The 21,257-nt window shown below is 38.1% G+C and overlaps 1 protein-coding gene across 8 annotated transcripts in view; it reads right to left on the reverse strand.

The window, feature by feature from the left end:
* B3GNTL1 (UDP-GlcNAc:betaGal beta-1,3-N-acetylglucosaminyltransferase like 1) overlaps window positions 1–21,257 on the reverse strand; it is a 107,198-nt gene that overhangs the window by 75,111 nt on the left and 10,830 nt on the right. For 5 of the 8 annotated variants that reach the window (XM_042032718.1, XM_042032720.1, XM_042032717.1 and 2 more), the window contains 2 exons: window positions 14,800–14,865; window positions 3,896–3,991 (listed from right to left, as the gene is read on the reverse strand). In XM_042032718.1, coding sequence (XP_041888652.1) covers window positions 3,896–3,991; window positions 14,800–14,865 — 162 coding nt within the window. Of the gene's footprint in view, window positions 1–3,895; window positions 3,992–9,522; window positions 9,623–10,837; window positions 10,980–14,799; window positions 14,866–21,257 lie in introns of those variants that run through there. The other 3 variants (XM_042032723.1, XM_042032726.1, XM_042032721.1) reach the window with 3 other exon arrangements.

Raw genomic sequence — 21,257 nt, forward strand, 5'->3', positions numbered from 1 at the left:
GCTACATGCTCTGACTCCACCACAATGCTGGATCTATTTCCAAACTGAGCATCTGTAGTAAATTCTGATTTGTAGCATGAATCTTTATCAAATATTAATTAAACTCTAATACAGGAAGACTTAATAAGTAGAAAAGCACAACTTCTAAAGATGTCAGTGAAATGTAACAGGCACCTATTAGAGCAGAGTGTGTGCTATGAAAAATGTTAATTATTGCTCTTCTGTCAGGTGGTTGGCAGAGATTATTGCTAAGAGCTACAAATCACCTGTGACAATTTCCGGATTTATCCAACACCAACAGCTCCAAGATAACCTGCAAAGTCCAGCGTGTATCAGGAAGTCATACAGACACAGTCATCCAGAATCACTGGGGCTTCTTCAGACAGTTCTTTATCTACATTAGGACAATCCAGCCTTATCATCCACAGGCCCTTCCTTTTGGCAGGAGTCTCCTCACGAGTCACTCTGAGTTTGCTGCCTGCTTCCTAAGTGAACAACCACGTGAAGGCATGGAAATGTCTTGTCTTCGAGGAGGAAAAAATGGTAGATGGAACTGTGCTTCAGGCTGAACAGAATACTTAACAGGCTGAGAGACTAAACTAACCTAAAGCAGTGATTTAACAGATGTGGACAGGAACTCAGCTTTTACTTACAGTCAGCAACAGCCCTTAAAAATGACTTGTATAAATATTTGTGCAATTAATCCAGCCTTAAAACCATTCAGATCTTTTCATTTACACAGCCCAGTAAACATTTCCAGTGTAAAAGAAGGGCTGCATGATCAAACCTCAATCACATTTACAAGCACAATTTGGACTCGGATATCCCCTCGGATTAGTTTTAATCTACATTTTTTTCCACTTACTTCAACATCAAAGCAGTCAGTTCTCTTAATTTGTTTGCTGATTTTCTTCATGTACCTGTCAGTGCAATCTGCATTTACTGAACAGTTACAATTGTCCATTTTTATTTGTTTTTAACTCTCGGCCAGAAAGAGCAAGTCTTCCAGAACACATATATTTAAGGTTTATATCAGTATACCCACAAAAGTGGGGTTTAATCACCTGTCATTTATACAGAAGATAACACTGAAGAAGCAAATATTGATCTTTTTGAAAGTAGGTTTTTTCATCATCATGCTCTCTTTGTACTCTCTCACTCCCACCACACTCTCTGGGGTGTACATTCTGAAATTTAACGCATACCATAAAGTATCTTTGGAATGTTACAGTATAATTGTTTAGAGAAACATTTAACGGATGAGTAAGCATCAAGAGGCCAGGGCTAAGGGAAAAGTTAAAATGCTGGCAGCATTTTGTATTGAATGATCTTCTCAGCATGAGGACTGGGGATGGACATTTGATCCAAAAAGCTGCTATTGACTCAAGCAGTTTAAACCCAGCATCCAGCACAGAGGTGTCTGAAGGCACCTCCCAAAACGTCTGCAACCAACCTCCACTCCCAAACCTGCCTTTGGGCACTGCCCAGGAGAGCAATCCAGTGCCACAGGATATTATTTGATCAATAATATAAACCTTATGATAGGGGATGGTCTTGACAGTTGGCTCTTTTTCCTTTTTCAATTGATCACTTGGTTTCCCAATTTCCAGCACAAATAATCTGCATGTGCATGGTGTAGAAATGCAGCAGAAGTGACTGGAAAGAGCTGGGCACTGAGTACAGAGACAGCGAAAAAAAGCTGAACATGCTTTCACTACAGGAATCTGCTGCAGATTAATGTGCTGTAAATTAAAGCAAATTTTCCTGAATTCCCTGAAGGACTTTTCCTCCCAGAGATTCTACAAATCCATTAGCACAGGTCCATCATCATAGTTTTTTGGGGTTTATGCAGTGAAAATAGTTTAAAAAATACACCCAAAATAAAGCATATGATGTATCAGGGTAGATGACTGGGACAAATCAGGCCTAACCTTAGATAATTGATTCATACCCTGATTATTACAGTACAGCTTTTACTCCCAATTCCTCCTCCGCCCCATACTTTTTAAAGTAAGAAAAAGCAAACTAATTATCCCTCTACCTGAATTTCTAATCAGAAGAACGGATACCAAAGCAGGAGAAGTGCCATGTGCTCACATGCTCTGGAAACCAAGTAGAATTTTAGCTCCAAAGCTGGAAAAGCCAAGCTGCCCCAGGCTGGAGTCACAGCTAAAGCTCGTCTGATGATTGGGCACCTAAACTCTCCCTCCAAGGGGATTCTGTGGTGCTTAACAACATACGAGTTGTAGCTGGTGCAGCACAATTTCCCCAAAACTTCAGACTTTCACAGAATTCTCAGCAATCTACTGTCCTTGAGGACCTTCTGTTTCTACATTAAGCTTGGTGAAGAACAAAATAAACTAAAAAATAATGAGGAACACATAAATAGTGTGAATCTATAAATCTCATCTTGTTAATAAACTCATGGGTAAGTACCACGAGTTCTGCTAGTTCCAAACGCAATGTATTATCCAAAATTGTTAATCTACCTCTAAAATGTGTGACTCTAAATTATATGTAAAAATAATGCATTTATTAAGGCTTTAACAGGTATTTGTAGCACATAAGATTGCAAGGGACTTCCCAGGTCATCAGATTTGCATCCTACTGTCAGAAACACCGTATTAAATCATCTCTTCCAGAACACATAGATTCCCATCTTATTTAAAATGAAGGGGGGTTTTTTGCATAATCTCAAAATCAGGATATTTGCTTTATTTTCCACTTGATTCATCGAAGATCCAGTGGCCATTTAGATAAAATACTTCAGATTGTGTAGGACAAGCTTTTACATCCTCAAGTTTTTCCTTCTCTTCACCAACCCAGTGATCCAGATGCTGTCATCAGATAAATACACCCATTTAAATCTGTATTTTTTTCTAATGCCACACTCACAGGGAAATCCAAATATTCCATGGGTAACTTTTCCTGTAATTACTTTCCCTTGGTGAATTACAGGGACCTGTAATACCACTGGTGATTTTAAAACAAGGTCTCTGGATTACTCCTTGTGTTACAATGACCATAGCAGGGCCTGTGAGGAGGTTTTTGGAGTTAAGGTAACAGGGAACACAACACAGTTTATAATGAAGCCTAACAAATAAGGATATGTTAATCTTTTCAACCACTTAAATCCAGGGAAATGAAAACCAAATGTCTTCCTAACATAGCATCCCAAAACCCAAGCCCAAATACTTGGATCTAAAAGCCTGCTGGGATGTTTTCTGCTAACCATCCATTAGATTTCTTATATTCTGTACAACATTCCTCCACAAGCTGGATTGATTTCTTCCACAGCTTAACTTGTTTTTGCCAAAGTCTCTTTTAGTCTCTATTTTAGTTCAGCACTGGCCTCCTGCCTAATGAAACAACTGTTCCTTATGCCAAAACCGTCATCTTCAGTTGCACAAGACACATCTCACATACAAACACATATCATGAGCCCAATGTTTAATGCCTGAAGAACTGCTGGTTTAAAGTGATCCTAAGGAACACTTAAACAGATACAGGAGTGGTCACTACTTTGGGTGGGAGAAGAATCATTCTCAAGAAAGATGTTTTGTTTCCCCCCTTTTGTATATAAATACACTTTTTGAAAAGAAAACCCTAATTTTAGAACATGAAAGCATATGTAGTTAACCACAGGCAGCAGTGAGACATGGAAGGCTCACTCCAAACCTGAAAGCTTCATCCTCACTCAGTGTGAAGTTGTTGTTCTGTAATGATCACCCACACCATAACCTTGGCTTCTCTTCAACAAACTCTGTTTAAATATGAGAATCTGATAACCTTAATAAACTATCAAGTATTGCTTATGACTGAAAAAAATCCATCCAAAGAAACCTCTTGCTCTATTTTCCTGCTGTAATTTCAGTCACAGCTGAAAGCAAAATACCTGTGTAAGAAGTTGTTCCTGGGTTAGGTTATTGATCCAGCGAGTGTATCGTTCAGTAGAGTCCAGTGGCTCTCTTCTGACTTGGCAACCAACAATCTAAAGCCAAATGAGATAAATCCCCTAGGTTAAACTGCTGTACACCCACGTGGCAACAAAACAGTGTCATGAAATAAACATTCAAAACATGGCAACTCCAACAATTAAGATTATCTATGCAGTCCTTACTAGCCCCTTTCTATGTTCATAAGATAATATGGCACAATTGCTCTGCTCAAATATTAAATAGTTACAGACTTTAAAGGTCTCTAGAAAACACTGAGGATTATCTTTCCAATAACCCCATTCTTGGGACTATTTGAACCACTTTGGTTGAAATTTTCAAAGGAAGTTTTCCACAAGCAGACATCTAAAATGCAAAATTTCAACCAAAAGTTAGTTCAGCAAATGAAAATTGGAACTTGGAAACTGACAACAGACAATCCTACTGACAGTGCCATAACCTATAATACACCCCATTACTTTTAGTTAATACAAAATAAGGACAATCCCCCACATATTCTGATTTGTCTTGTTCATGGCAGAACAATGTAGATACCTCATTTGGATTTGGTCACTGAAGCGCCACTTGAGCAACAGCTCCTTATCCAATACTGTTCTGTATCTGTACGGGTTAAATATGAATTTTAGTATTGTTATGCCAGTAGGTGTTCAGAAATAGCTTCCAATATGTATCAGAGCATATTACAGGCTTACATGTTACCTGTATCTGCACAGACACATATTAATGAAGTTTCATAGAAACACTAAACTGTTTACAAATCTCTGATTAGAAAAGGAAAAAGCTGAGGAGAACCCAGGAGTGTGACTGGACAGAACTCTGCTGTTTGCTCCTCTCAAAGTCTGAAGTCTACACGAAACCTTCAGGGTACCACAGGACTTAATTATTCATGCAAAGTAAGCTGATACTGATTTATACCAACTACTGCACTCCCATCATACTGTAACTCTCCATTTCTCTTCCTGAGTTTGATGGCGCTTCCTATTGAGGATGTGTTTGTCCACTGAGAACTAACACCACAGTGTTTTAGTGCTTCTGAACACAAATTTCCAATAATCGAGTTCTGTTCAAGAACAGGTGGGAAAGTTCCTTGGTTTGTTTTCCCTAAGCATTCATAAATCTTCCAGGTATCTATGTTTACAGAGCTTTAAACCCCAGAGAGATGTGAGGAGTCAGGCCAGGGTTCTGCATGTGCAGTTACGAATACTTTTGATGTGGGAACTAAACCACCACGAGAAGATCTTGCTGGGGGACTGCTGGCAATGAAACATCACCATGTAGAGTATGATTAAATATAACCAAAATAACAAGCATGGAAAAAAAAGAAAATGTTATTTGCTTATCCCAGAAGAATAAACCAGAATGTCTCTGAACTAGAAAATGTTTCCTCAATGACAACAACAAATTACTGTGGAAAACTTCAATCCTCATCCTAACTGATCCCTCATATTACAGCTAAGTAATACTAAGATATTTTCAGAAGGTTAATCTAAAATTCTTTTAAACTGAATATCAGTTAGAAGAGTTCATAGAGATGTTTTTAATGGGGGCACACCACAGAGATAAAAACCTGACAAAGGTTGTGTCAGATGTACATCTATCCTGTGCTGCAAGGATGATTTTTGTTTAAAAATAGAACTCTTTCTAGTATTCATATATCAAGCCCTCATTAGCATCCTCTTGCATATCCCTAGGTTTTTCTAACTTACAAAGACACTTTACAAAATTCTGTATAAAAGGTAAAAGGGAAAAATTACCTTTACTTTATCTCTCAAGCTATTCTATGAGAACACAAGACGGAAATTTAGTTTATTTTAAGAGTCACAGTGAAGCTGAACAGATACAGAATACAAAAAGCTTTCAAAAGGTGAGAGATTAAAAAGGAGAATTTCAAATTTGTTTTTCTGAAAACCTGGTTTTCAATTACAGCCAAGTAGTAAGTGAAGTCATCTCTTTCCAGGCAGCTTGAAATTTAAATTAGAAGCAGAGGACAGAGTTTCACAGTTTTATATTGATTTCTGACCAGACTGATAATTTCATAAATGCTGTTGATAATTTCAGCAAACTAAAGTGAATGTTGAATCCAGGTGCTCAGCTAAAGGACTGTAATTCCCTGAAGTCCAAAGAACAACTGGTTCAAATCTCAACTCCTCACACTTGAGGGGAAAACTGAACAGGTTTGATGAATTATCTGTACACACACAAGGAGAGGTGAAGGCAGACAGAAGAAGTGCTATTAAACTGGATCCTGACAGCTCTTTTCTGGATCACACATCACTGTTTAGGCACCTGAATCTCTCTTCTCTAAAATCCACTCCACACAACTAGGAGTGGAGTTAATGAATTGTATCTAAACAAGATTATCAGAATAAATGTCGTGGATATGCACTTTATTGCCACTGCACTGAAAACATTTTCAGGAGTTGGGAGAGCTATAAAGCCAGTACAATATGATCATGATACAACTAAAATAGTACAAATAACAGTAATATAAATATCAATAATACAAATAACAGTGAGGTTCTCCAGGTCACAGTACCCTGGGCTAGCCACAATGTGTGAAATAAAAATCCAACGAGCACATTCAGTAAATTCAGAGTTATGCAGGATTACTGCATAATTACCAAATTCTGCTTAGAGTCACCTATAGTCACTGTCCTGTGAGGTACAAAACTGCTCCACTGAAACACAGGAGTATTTCAGTCCCATGTCTGTCATGTTCAAACGCCAGGACTCTACACCCAGGCACTGACATGCCAGAACTTGCTCCAGCTTTTCACTTGTGGTTTTGAAACGCAATATTCAGGTAGAGATGTTTCTTATTTTCATCACTTTAGGTTTTACATTTTCCCTTGCACATTTAAATGGAAAAGGAAGTGGGTGAGAGGAAAAAGTTTAAATGAGTTGGCAATAATTAAAACCAATACACTTTCTGCAGATGTGGTGTTTTTGAGTTTTTTAATCACTACAACTTCCTTTACCACAAACAATCTTCCTTATTCAAGAGGCAGCCTATGGGTCAGAACCCACCCCTTGTACTAAAGAGGAAATGAGGATGAAAAAATAATTGGTCTTCAATTTTATCCCAATATTTTCCATCCTTGTTTTTAAAAAAAGAGGAAATGAACAAAGACAGGCAAAAGCACAAACTCTCCACAAGGCAGTAGGCACTGGATGTGCAAACATACACAGGAGTTCTTCTTGTAATGTATCATCTTTTAAGAAACTTTGTTATTGAAATAGGTATTAGAAAAATCCACATTTTAGCATGAAAAACTCCACAGCTTTTCTGTACAAAAAAAATGCAACTTTCAAAGGTTATATAAAGTACAGAACTTTATTCTGCACTCTGAGGAAGAACGTGCAGTGTTCTGTTTCATTTTAGAAATATGACAGAATGATGGAAAGCTCCTTGAAGAGAACGTAATTAAGTACCTAGTGAAGCTTTAATCAGAAAGATCATAACATCTGATCCTAGATAGTGTTCTGTGAAAAGAAAGACTATCCAAATAACAAGCAGAATAGGGAGGATTATCTTTAGGGCACGACACCTTTTTCCCAAATATGCCTCTTTATGAGAGCCCACAGATGGAAAAATCCTAAATTAAAAAGCTAATAAGGGTTATTTACCTTATCCTGAATGTTTAGGAACAGCTTTAGTTAATCAAGACCACATCTTTTGTGCTAAGGAAAGGTAGATGTCACCTCTGCTGTCTCCAAACCCTACTTCAATTATTTTTATTGTAGTAATTTCGATGCAGTAATTTCCTTTAAGAAAGATTTTCGTGATCATCATTTAATGCAATCAAAAAGGAAAAATAAACTAAGGAAAAAGAAATGAAAGAAATATTTTTATGTGGTTAAAATCTTTCCAAAATTATATACTGCAGGAAGAAGGTAGTAAAATGTGTTTCCTCTCCCAATCATTTCCAAGGGAGGAAACTGTTCTTCAAAACATGACACCTGTGAGGTAATTTGCATTCGGTGTAAATATACAAAACACACCCTAGTGTATTTAAGGCATGTCTTAAAAATTATAAAATATGTTGATAGTGCTGACTCCCCAAAGAAGCCTTTAGGTCAGATGAATATCCATTTCCACAGATGTTCTTATCTTGGAGCAATCCGTATTTATAGAACACCTGTTGAACATTCTACTTGACACTAGTTCAAGTCCAAAGTCCACAAAAGGATGTTACTGTTTATTTGCAGCACATAAAAAGAGAGTAATTAAAAACCAAGGAAGCCTGAATTTTCTTTAGTGAATTTATATGAAAAACAAGAAGTCAAGGTGGTGAAATCAGAATGAGCCCAGGTGAGCATCACAACACAGGAACATTTAAAAAGATGTTGTCACACATGTGAATTCATGAAGTTTGAACACGACATTTTGGGAAAATCTTCAAGTAAATATCACTGAAGAGGTACCAATTTCTTTTGCCTGTAGCTCCACAAAGTCTGATTGGATTGTAATAGTTACCACCTCAGCAAAATGTCTGAACAGCAGGAGGAGGGAATCTTGATTTTCAAACATTTTATGCTTCAGACATAGTTTTAAAAATGAAATATGTTTACATGAATGAAATACATTACAATCAGACTTTCATGAATATCAAACTCCAGTAATCACAATTGTTTGATGGGGTTATGGGCATGTGGAGGCCATTTTAAACACAAATTTAATTACAAAGTCGTGTAAGTTTGGCTGTTTCCCATTTGGGCTATTTGGTTAAATGTAGAACAGACTCAGACTGACATCGTGACTTTGAAAATGCTCTGCGGTTTTTTTCAGAAATTCCAAATTAAAAAAAATCTGTAAGGAAGCTGCCTAATAAAAAGCAAAGACACAGCTGAATTCCAGCAGATCTGGATGATATACATGGAAAGGCCCAGTTACTGAAAATATAAGAATAATACTCTCACATTGTCAAAGAAAGAATTCTCATATTCCTCAGTGCAAAAAAAGAAAAGGAATCGTATTTTTTCCTCTAAACATTCTCCACTGTCACCACTTCAGAACAAAACCCTCACACAACTGCTGCTTCAGTTTCTGCCCTCCATACCAAGAGAAGATTATTGAAATATTATAAATGACTTTTTAAAGCCTCTAATGACAATTTCCTGAAGTGAAAACTAAAAATGTTTTTATAAGTATCTTTATTGGATAGCCCTAATTCAGAGTTACATCTTCCACACGCTGGAGAAGAATGTAAAAGACTCTGTAGTTTGATAACAGTAAAAGGAAACTGACTATAAAAAAAATACTGCTGACCAGAAGAGTTAAGACTAGTTCATGAAAATATTTCTCTGGACATGTTTTTTTCCCCACATCAAAAATCAACTGATGTTGAACAATCAACAACTGCATGGAATATAATCTCATTTTCCCTTCTGTCTATACCAAAGACAGACCAGAGCCTCTTCAGATCTACTCAGCCCCTTTAGTGGAACAAATTCCTGCTAACAGGTTTATGCAAACAAATTTGATTTGTCACTCAAGACATGACAGTACTCAATTAATGTCTCTTCAATAGCTGTTGTAGGAATTAATTCTTGTATGAAAGCTAACCTCTACAGGCAGTGCTTGCTGGGACAGGCCTGGGCAGCACACTCTGATCTGTCTCAAACGTGCTGAGTAAGGGAGTCAGAGGGAGAGCTGTGCAAATTAACTGGGGAGAAAAAAAAGATTATTTAAGTTCTACACAAAGAAGACTTTAATCAACTTCACGTCCAAAATAAAAGCACTTATCAAAGGAAAATCTGCTAAGCTATATGCCACAACCAGAGGACAAAGCTTTTAAGGAGAGAAGATCACCAACAACCTCGTTGCGCACAGGAAGGATGAAAATGAAATAGAGGTACAGAATGGAATTTAAATGGAGGACAGAGAGGTAATATTCAGCATGATGTAGTTATGCTTTATGGCAGTTTAATAAAACCTCACTTAGACTCACAGTCTTTCCACACCACAAAATTACAGAATCAGCTGGATCCGATCATTTTAGCCACAAGAAAATAATGATATCATTCAAGCTAGTGTTCTCTGTAAGGGAGGGAGGAAAAAACAGTCTTTTTAGCACGTGGCAAAAAGGTGTGACATGTCCCGACAAGCAGAACAGCACAGGGTACAGTGAGATGAGAAAAAAAAAATTATCTATTAGATTATGAATTTCCAAAAAAAAAAAAAAAAAAGTTTCCAGACCAAAATGAAAAAAAAAAAAAACTACCCCTTAACTTCTAAATGTAGTTAATTTGTGAAGTTCAGTAGGGGTGGGAGGGAAGCAGCCAATGTCTCTTAAAGAAAGGAGCAGCTCAGCTCTGATTCATCTGTGGATTTCTCCAATCCATTGGCCGATTGTGCAACTTTTGTTTCAGCTCTCCCAGGGCAGGTGAACAGGTCTGTGAGCCACCAGCCCAGGCATTGTTCAAGTTCACTCGATCCAGTCAACTATCTCAGAGTCACATTAACCATCAAAGATATGCAGAATTCAGGCAGTTGGTTAACACAGGCAGATAATGCAATAGATAAAAATGGCTTTAGGCACTGCTGCTCTTGAGCTAAATCCAAGCTACAGAATATGCCAAAAATCTGCTTTAGAGATGCAAAATAGTGAGAATTGCTCATTGAAGAAATGCAAATGGTATATTCATGTTCTCTCACATGCCCAGGTATCCTACCTGTTTGAGACAGAGGATAGTAATTTCACAACAAATACAAAGGTATCCACTGTGACACTGGTACTGATTCACCTCCTGTTGAGCCAGTGAAAACAAGAGGAAATAATATTTCTATTGCCCACATTCTGACTCTGTTGTTTTCTCACTGAGGTGGGAGACCGTGAGGAAAAGTTTAGCTATGTTATAAGCTCTTTAATGTTACTCACAGTCTCCAAGATTGTTCTCAGATCCAGTGATTTTCTTTCAGCATGCCCAGAGCAGGGCCTTCTGGAAGCATCCAGCAACAAGACACCCAGGGAACAGATCTCTCTGGCATTCCCCTCTCTCCTTGAAAGAAAAAGCTTTGGGAGTTCTCAGAGGGTACTACTCTGTTGAAATTAAATAACAGAATAAATGTGAGGCAGAGTGAAAGACTGCACAGTGTGTGTGGTTTGGGAAATAACTTCCTGGGCTACTCCAAACTCAGAAATGCTGTTCCATAGAACACTAGTATGTACACAAGGTTGGATCTCCTCCAGAAGAACACAAGCCTATACAAAATAAGATATGAAGGCATGACTTTTTCAGAATTAAGGGGAATAGAATCTCGAATCTTCCCACTCATTAGCTGCCAACAAAGCATATATGTTTTGTGGTTGGTAAAGAAGCAACACCTGGCTTACTCTGGATAAATGGGATAGATGCAGCTTCTAGGGATAAAAACTAGAGTGAGAAATTTTAAGAAGAGTTGCACATTCTCTGTTGACAAAGCCCTCCTTTTTCTGAGCAGAGCAGGGGCCATTTGAAGGCACCTTTGTGCACAGTGTAACGTGAGGGCACGTGGGCAATCAGTGCCAGAGGGATGGGAACCACTACATTGTTAACAGTCAGTACAATGTCCCTGAGCTTCACAGCTGCTGAGAGTCAGGATTTGCATTGAGCCTTCTATTTCTTAAGCAGAATTTAAGAATTTGTAGTGTAAATACACAAAATCTCAAAAATTTGTTTCTTCTGAGAGTGTCTATTTATAGAATTCATGCCTACAGGACTTAGAGATGATGTCAAATAGTCATCAGAGGACAAGGTGACAGCCGTCATGGAGAGCTGCTGTTAATAAAAAGCACGATGTATTAGTGATTTGTATTTTGAGAGTCAAAATCCTGCACTCTGAACATTTCCAAGGACAGAACAGTTCCACCCTGCAAGCCTTTTTTTAAAAGGAGTGTTCCAGATAAGAGCAGCTTAAGAGAATAGAAATTAACTTGCTCTTTAAAGCACAATTAAGTAGTCTATACAGGAAATGAGACACAAAGGCTGCTGCTGTTACTTCAGCTGTGTTCCAGTACCGGAGCCTGGGGCAAGCTTCTCGCTTTTTCAGAGATGGGGACACAGGTTTCTTTAAAGAATAACTTGTGGGGAAGATCCCAGAGGCATCTGGTATCTTTGGTTCTGCTGTTTAGTAACCAGGCTTCAAGTCAGAGTAAGGCAATTTGTATTTAAGAGTAGCACAAAAGAGGAAGAACCTCAGGGATTAATTAGGACCTGGGAGATTTCTCTTGGTGGAGAAAGTTGGAGACTTTTCCTACCTGTAGATCTACAGTAACAACAACAACAACAGCAGACTGAAGCCAACAATATCAGGGCCCACTGGGAACACTGGTCTTCAAATCTGACTCCCAGTAACAACGAGCAGGACTAGGATAAGGAATAAAATTTCTGAAAGTATATTGAGACTACATAAAGTCAAAAATCCAGGTCAGAAGAAGTTGCAAAACAGTGGAAAGTGCAAGTCTGCAAATTAGAATTTCAGGAACAAACCAAAAAAGCTCACTGCTTCACAGGCATTTCTCAACCTTCTGCATTTTTTTTTTTTTTTTTTTTTGCCCCTCCACCTACTCTGGTTTATCAGACTGATTGAAGCCAGGCCAGAACTTCAAATACAGAACAAAACTTCATTCAAACATCCCCAAACATCTTCCAAGGCCAGAAAATTGAATGGCATGATTATTCTGAGGACAGCAGAGAGATCATTCTTTTAAGAACAGAAGTCCACCTGGACACTGGTCAGTAGATTTGTGCCCAGGTCAACTTTTCTCAAAGCTGTGTCAGAACTACTGAGGGACTCTGGAGCAAACTGATCTATTTGCTCACCAGAAACAGCTGGATATGTTCCCCTCTCCCCTTCAGGCCTTTGAATTAAGAATTCTGTAAGACCCAACATTAACCCAAGAAGGTTGTACCCCACACAGGCATTCCACATATTTTCTATACCTGTAACATAGAAAATGTGCTGGGTCTGGTGGAAATACAGTTAATTTTGCCCACGACAGCCCTCCCAGTGCTGTGTGCTGGTAACACACCAGGTCTGGCTCCTGCTCCCACAGCACCAAGGCTGTGTCTCCAACATTCCTGCTCTCCAGGACACTGGGGTGGGCAAGGGCTTGGGGTGGCACTAAGGGCAGCTGATCCAAACTGACCAAAGGTCTATTCCTTTGCTTTTAGTAAATTACCTTTATCTTGACCCACGAGTTCTTTCACCTTCTCTTTCTCCCACCACCCTGTCCTTCTGAGCAGTGACAGCAGCCAGCCAAGGCCAGGCCACCACAAGCACCACAGTGAAACAGGACCATAAATTTACATGAATTTAGACCATGGCAGTAACAAGCTTGTGTTGCTTAGAATAGATCACAAAGACCCTTCAGTCTACTCAGGTCCTCTTTATTTCTTGTTTGATTGTCATTTAATAGTTCATACTGGAAGTTGTTGGGCACTGAAGGATAACAATATAAACAAAACAGTTCAAGTGTTTTCTAAAAAGACTACAGACTGTTTAGCTGAATTGAGTCTCTTTTAAAAAGTCTTAGTTTACATCTATAGAAGCCATATAAGCAAGAAATATGATAGCTCTTAGCACTAATTTCCATAAAACAAGCACACTGGATCAACTTGCCTTTCTGGTTTTTGGCTTCTGACTACAGAATTACATTACCTGATTGATATCAGAACAAAAACAACTTTCTATTTATCATTTTATTGTGTTTGTAATGCGAGGTGGGTTAACTGCTACTCAGGTACTATTAAAGCTATAATTTAATAAATTACATTGTGAGGATGATCAGATTTCAGAAGAGCCCTAGTACAGGTGGTGTGATGAGCAGGTACACATCCCAGCACTAAGCAGCAGGTTGTTTGGCAGACATTCCTCAGCTAAAAAGACTGCAATCATCTCTACTTTGAAGCAAGTGTGTTTTGGAGGAAAAGTTCAAAAGGTGTTTAGCTGACAGAGAGCAATAATCCTAAAATTGTGTGTTTTCTTCAGACACCTGCAGGAAACACCTTTGTGACAGACCAAGTCAATCGACCTTTCCTTTCCAGAAACCTCTTGCACATTGAAATAACTATCACAAGAAAAAATGTCAGAGATGTGAAAACAACAAGGCTGATTTTGCTGAATGTTGCTGATAGGAATACAAACTCAGTTTTCGTGTTTATAAAGGAATATCTTTGTCAATAGTATTGACAAATTAACTACCATAACAAGTTACTTATATATAATCTTTGGATAAGTAGAACACATGCACAAACTCTCTCTAAAGAATACTGACCCTAATCACAGAAAATCATATAAAACCCAAATCATACAGATCAGAGAAAAACTATCTCTCAGAATATTCCTGACAGTTTATTTCACAGGAATAAAGAATGGAATTCTAATGATGTTTTCTTTTGCAGGCAGGCAGAGAGAGAAACATCAGCTGAACTGTAGGCCAGTTCATCAGTGGCAACAACCCATACATTCCCTATGGTTTACAGTTTTTTAATTATTAAAAGCAGATAAACCAGAACTGTAGCCAATCCTTTGCAGCTTTTCACATGACTTAGAAGGGCTACATAAAAAAGGCATTCTCCTTTAGCTTACAGACATTAACCAAACCTATATACTTATTTGCAAAAGAGTATCAACTGTTGTAATGAGATCTGGTTTTCTGAACAGAGAAAATAACAGGAAGAAAAGAAGTTCAATCAAAGCTCCTGTTCAGTGCAAGGATTAAAAATAAAGGAAAAGAATACACTGGTTATTGCTTTGCCTCCACCAGCCCCACTGTGAAATTTTCATATCCTTTTAAAGATGTATCCGGAACTCTGTCAAAGAAAAACCCAGAAATACACACAAGAAAAAAGTACTCACACTGTTTGGGTGTTGAATGGCAACTTCGTGCTGCAGCCTAACCCGCTGTGGCATCATCACATCATCCTGGAATAAATAGCACACTGTTACTGAACATAAAAAGGGTCACAGTACAGTACTGACACGCATTAGAATATGTTGCTAAATTAACATCATTTTACTGGCTTGCAGTCAGAAATGCAAATGGAACAGATATTAAGAGACTTCACACTTTTTGTGGATTAAACTCGAAGCTGTTCGAGCTGGAAGTGATCAAAACTACTACGTGACAACGGTGCTGTGATCTCAACACACATCCACAGGCACCCACACACTTCATGGTTATTTCTCAAGACACTCAGCAACTCTTTCACAACTCCCAGAGCAGCACTGGCAGTGTAAGGACAAGGAACTAACCTCAGCTAAAGCCATGAGATCTGAGACATAGCAACATGAGGAAATGTTTTCTGCAGTCTGGCTGTACCTTGTTCCACTGAAAATGAAAAGCCTTTGGTCTCTAGATCTAAAAATATGTCATATTTCATGAGCACAAAATCTAGTACTTGTGAAATGATAAAATTCTAAGAAAAAGGGAAAAAGGGAAGTACCCACACTCATAAAATGCATTAGCATTGACACTGGCTTTAAAACACACCACCTAGATTTAAATTTCATGTTAATACTTCTTTCATGTGTAGCACAAAAATCTGTTTTATTTACATACAAAAAGATAGGTTGTTTTGTGAAGAGTCAGTAACTTTGCTATCCTGCCTTGAACTGTGAGGAGAGATTCCTTTCAAAATTGTATTTTCTTCTGTTCAAAATTAAATCCTTCCTAGACTGTGATTTTACATTCTATAGAAACTGCAGCACAATTTTTCTTCCCTAAATTTAGGCCCCTGAGGTTTCTACCTATATTCTTTTCCATGTTGGTGCCATATTTCCTCCCTCTTAAAGAATCAGTCTTTTTTAGATGCTGGTTAAAGCTGACACAGCCTATTTCTTCTCAGAGTATTTCCAAATAAACTTATCAGACAAACACAATTCAAAGGAGCCCTGAATTCCTGTTCTACAGACATTCTTTTAACAGTTCCTTGCATTGAAATCATTCTCAGATTCCTATTAAAGCACAAACCCTTAATATTGAATTTCCAACAACTTTCACATTAAAACTTCCCATCAAGTCAACAGCATCAAAAAATATATTGGTGCTTAAATATCTACAGCTTGAAGAGTTGAATGACCTTGCTATAAAGGTGCCACTATAGTTTTATCAAAACAATGCATGATAAAAAAAGTTTCAGAAGTAGATCCAACTGCTTAATACAATTCAAGGTTAAAGATAAAGAAAAATAATAATAAAACTGACCCTTAATCACACATAAGTTTATAAAAGACGGGAGGACTATGTTGTCAAAAGCATTCTTCTGTATTTTGCATTTAGGATATGTTTAGTACTAAGCACGACAGCTGTTAGTGATTTTCAACGCCAACAGAGTGAAAATACTCCTTCTGATTTCTCACGACTGACTTCAAAACTACAATGATATTATTTACCATCTAATTTGCTTTATCAATAAGGCACCAGAATTCCAGTATCAAGCAAGTGGTCCAATAAAACCTTTACCCTATTTCCCACAAGAAGAACCATAATCCTATTTCTTCATGCCAAATACAGAGCTGATTTTTGTAAATTAAAACCTGGTTTTCAAACAAGCAATAGCAGATATATTTTAACTGAACTTTGTTCACTCTTTTACAAGTTGCTAAGGATCCTTAGATATCTTCCTGTTAAATAAATAAAAAAAAGAAAAAGAAATCCCCTAAAAAGCCAGGAATTTCAATGCTTAGAACAATGTCACCCTCATCTTTTACAGATGCAACATATGCTCTTGTGCTAAAAGATCTCACTGTTCATGATCCCACACAACAGAGAGAACTCTTACATTCATGAAGATGAAAAATAATATACTTGATTTAAAAAGGTTAAATCAGCATGGAAAGTATTCAAACCAAATTAAAATAACCTATGCACCAAAGAGGTCGATGTCATGTTTTCATAACCACACAATTCGACAGGAATGGCCTCGTTCCCCTAAGAAAACACTGTGTCATTTTGATGCTATTGGCAAAACTCACACATCTACAGATCTGGGGCTTAGGCTATCAGAGAGCATCAGTATTCTGTAAACTCCAGCTAAAGAGGGGGCACTGTAACCACAAAAACTTCTAAATGCCTCTTTTTATTAATACAGCTTTGTTCTCTAATGCTGGAAAACTCTATGAACTCTTACCCTGGATGACCTTTATTTCTTTTAATAATTCTGTCTCATTTTTTTATTAACAGCTTTACACAGACACTGCACTTGCTCTGTTGCATTGCTCTGTGAGACCTTCTGAGTTCGTGGAAGGAGAAAGAAAGAAGGGGGGAAAAAACCAAATATAACAGTCTAGGACATAATCCCAAATACAATAATAAAGCAGTTGGGTGATGAGGAAGAACAGCACAAAATATAAATCACAGCCCAGACAAAGCTGAGACCCAATCATCATTCAGCTTTCTTGGATTCAGGTTGCTACAAGAAAGGTAACTGCAAAATCCCAACTTCAACAGATTCTTCACTATTGATGACTGGAAAGGTAACCATGAAGTAGAAGCCAGAATGTATTTATAGTGAAATAATCTTAAGGAACCTGGATGGATTTAAGACCAGTATTTAAAAACCAAAATGATTATATGACAAATTAAGGGCACCTTAAAAAAAATGTTCCGCTTCAGAGGCCACTGATGGGAGTGAAAGGCCCAACCATGCACTGTACTGGCAAGCTTTCATGGAATTTTAGCAACACAGTTATTAAACAAGTAAGGTGGTAAAATATTTTACCCAACTGTACATTATGCAATCACAAATTTTCTATCAAAGCTGTTGCACTTATGATATTGAACTCAGCAAATGTGTTGCCAGACTTCAAGTTCTACAGGCAGAGTTCGGTCTTTTTTTTTTTTTTTTTTTTTTTTTTTTGCTTAAAACTGAGAACAAAACCTCAGCAATCAGACAAACACTTCCCAAATTATATGTAGCTCAATTCAGACATAAAAAGAAAAAAGGGCCTGTACCAAAAAGGGAAGTATATTTAGTTGGTTTCTGTCTCCTAGGTGAGAGTAGGCAAAATAACAATAATAGCAGTGCCTTACACTGAAAAATAATTTTAATAAAACAGAAGTTTTCAATGAAATCCAATTTTCTCTGTTCACATGGAAGTCTCTAATGGTTGTCCCCTAGCAGATATACAGCAGACAGGATGAAGGGACATTTCCCCCAAGGAAAGAGTGGGCAAGATAAAAGAAATTTAAAATAAATTCTATATAAATGCATGCTTTCCCTAATCATATATTTGGAATACAACAGCTAGCCTGTGTGGACCACACTGGGCTCCACAGTGGTAACTTCATCATTTTCCCTTAAAAGTCGGTGTTTCTGCACTTCAGAAAGTAAAATAAAATCTACAACTCAATGCACAATACACATCTACTTTTTGCAACCAAGGACAAGTTCACAGAAAACAAATCATTAATTACAGCTCAGTATTGAGGTGCTTTCTCAAGCTCACATTACAGACTCAACATCTCCAACTTTTCCAAAGTCCTTCATATTTGGCTGCTCAAAACAGAAAAAATGGATTGAGAGCTGACACACTCCACCCCCGTAACAACAGCACCTTCCCTCCATTACAGCTTTTACATGCAAAATACACCCAGTAGCAACACCAGCAGGAATGTTTCACTCACTGAGCAACAATATGGCATCTCCAACATCTTTCAATTCATCAAATGCTCCATTCACTTATCCTGCACCTGCTCAGACTAAAGGGAAAAAAAAAAAAATCTTTCTTTGCTATTGTTCAGTCCAACTCCTTGAACCAGGGAAGTGAAATGCCTGGGACCTCCAAAAACTGGCCTGTCAACAGCTCTTCTGAAGGAAATACTCTGATCCCAGGCACTTCTCCAGTGGCTGGTTTTTGAAGCAGCCCCACACTATCAAGCTCATTAGAGCCAGGCACTCAAATGGCACCCACAAATCACCTGAGACTAATGATCTGTCAGTACTTGCAAGATCATAGAAAAAGCCACTACATTTCTGTTTCTACTCCCAAATTAAAATGAGAAAAAAGGGCACAACAAAGAAAACACTTCAAATTTAAGAAGCTGACTTCATTGAGCACCTTTCTTTTGTTGAGCATAGCAACAAACATGGAAAGATCGATGTGGCGTTCTTGTGAGCCTCACAATCTTTTCATGGAATCTTTTAATTAAGCATCACTATTAGTTGGTCAGGGAACTTTTGCTGTAGAAGCAGCTCCCACCTTGGTGCATTTATTCAAGAAATGCAGACATATGCCTTTCCACATCTTGCTTTTCAGTGGTCACTGGAGATCACCTTTGATTTTTCTCACAATTAGATCACTGAAAAAAATGTTGTGTCGGCAGTCAAGCAAAGCAGGTAACTCACAAGGTATTCAGTAGCAAAGCCAGTAAACTCAGATAAGAGGAAAAGCTTCACCAGCAATTCCAAAAGCCCTCCTTAATTACTAAACTGATGAAGACACATGTTGGGAGAGGTTATGGCAACCAGATTCTGAAGGTTTGCTTCTTCATTTATGAAACAGAAAAATAACATTTCATACCAGACAGAGGCATTTAATCTGGTTTTAATGCAAGCACATCTTTACAAAACAATGATAGGAATGATGCCTTCAAGCACTCATATTTTAATTTTTTGGGGCTCATTAGTGATTAGGAAACATGGACAACTCTTCTGGTAATGGAGTTCACCACTACATCCACACGCCTACTATTGGAGTAACAGCTTATTTCAGGTTTTGAATCAGAGGATGAAGTTCCCAAGGAAGAGTATGTTAAACAACAAAAAAAAGGAAATCCATGAAGTCTGATCACATCTTCATTTCCTAAGAAATACAGATGTCAATTTGAAAGAAAGGAGGAATATTTCAGAAGTTTATTACTGCCTGTAATGCATAATGGCAGCTAAGAGGAAATCCATGCTTCCAAACCCAGGAAGTTACAGAGGCTGGAAAAACAAGCTGTTTATAACTCAACGTGCCTGACACATCTACCACATCTGGCTAGTGAAGGTCCAAGCGCCTTCCTCCAAGGCCTTTAGCAATACCCTCAGCGAGGTGGGTTCCAACTTGAACCTCAAGGAACACATGCAATTTCACAGCAATTAAGAATCACCATTCCCAACTTAAATCATACAGACCAAAAGGCACAGGTCAGCAGCTGCCGATTCCATCACGGGAATGACAAATCTGGTGTGGTTCACCCTCATTTTTGGTGAATAAAACTTATCTGTGTCCCCACGGCATTTTTGACTATTAGCAAGCTGTGACACAGTAGCAACATGGTTTAGAGTCACGTCTCTGAGCTGCCTGAGAATCTCTGAAATCATGATACGCTGCCAAGGGAGCCTTTCAAAGGATTAAAGCAAGCATGTCAAGGACTCGAGTGAATATGACTGGGTTTGAAACATTGCAGGTCAAAAAAGGACCCATTTTTATGTTCCTTCTTTAACAGTCAGGAGCTCTCCAACAACACACTGAATAAACCTGAAATAATTGGAAACTACACAGATGATTAGGATGAAATGAAAGCATGATCCTTTTTAAAGAAATACAGTTTCAGACAAGTAGAGGCATGTTTGTGTGCATGTCAATGAAAACAGCAGTTCAAAGCAGAATTTTTAGTGAAAGAGTTCTGCTGTGCTACAACTGGGTAAATGCTTCTAACAAAGATGGCACCACCCCAGAGAACTGACAAACTACAGCTACACTACAATGAAACTGGTAAATAAAGTCATAACTGGAGACAATTTGAAGAAGAAAAGCTAACAGTGAAATGTATTTGCAAAATTAGCTCTCATTTTCCCATACTATAAATGTTATATGTGAAAAACGTGTTAAGTATCTTCAATTTTTCTACTTGTTTTCCCACGGGGGAAAAAATGCCTCACTAGCTTGGAGGTGAAATCTGTAACAACAATCAGAGTAAAAAAAACTCCACAATAGCTGCTAGTCAAACAGCTGCCACTTCATACTCGAAAAGGCCGATCAAATTCTGACAGTTCTGAGATCTGTAACCTTTTTTTTTCTACATTTCTTCCCAGTTTGTTGTCCTCACAAATCTGTGTTGAGAGACATAACACGAGCAGCTTGACTCCAGCTGGAATGGCAAGCAAAAACAGTCTTGCTGGAAACAGTACTTCCAAAGATGCTCCCAAATATGCTCATCCATTCATTTCACTCAGAGAAGACAAAGGAATGCACTAAAAGCCACGGGTGTATTTCTCCACCAGTTAGTAATGTGCACAAACTACAGCCGCAGCCCCACTCCTCCCCACATCCACCTGTAGCAAACCTGAAGTTGTGGCTGCACTTCTGAAGGTCAATTCCTTGGCATT

This window comes from Corvus kubaryi, unplaced genomic scaffold (assembly GCF_017639235.1).
Source record: "Corvus kubaryi isolate FWS band 111438036 unplaced genomic scaffold, C.kubaryi_AGA036_p1.0 37353, whole genome shotgun sequence".
Lineage (NCBI taxonomy): Eukaryota > Metazoa > Chordata > Aves > Passeriformes > Corvidae > Corvus > Corvus kubaryi.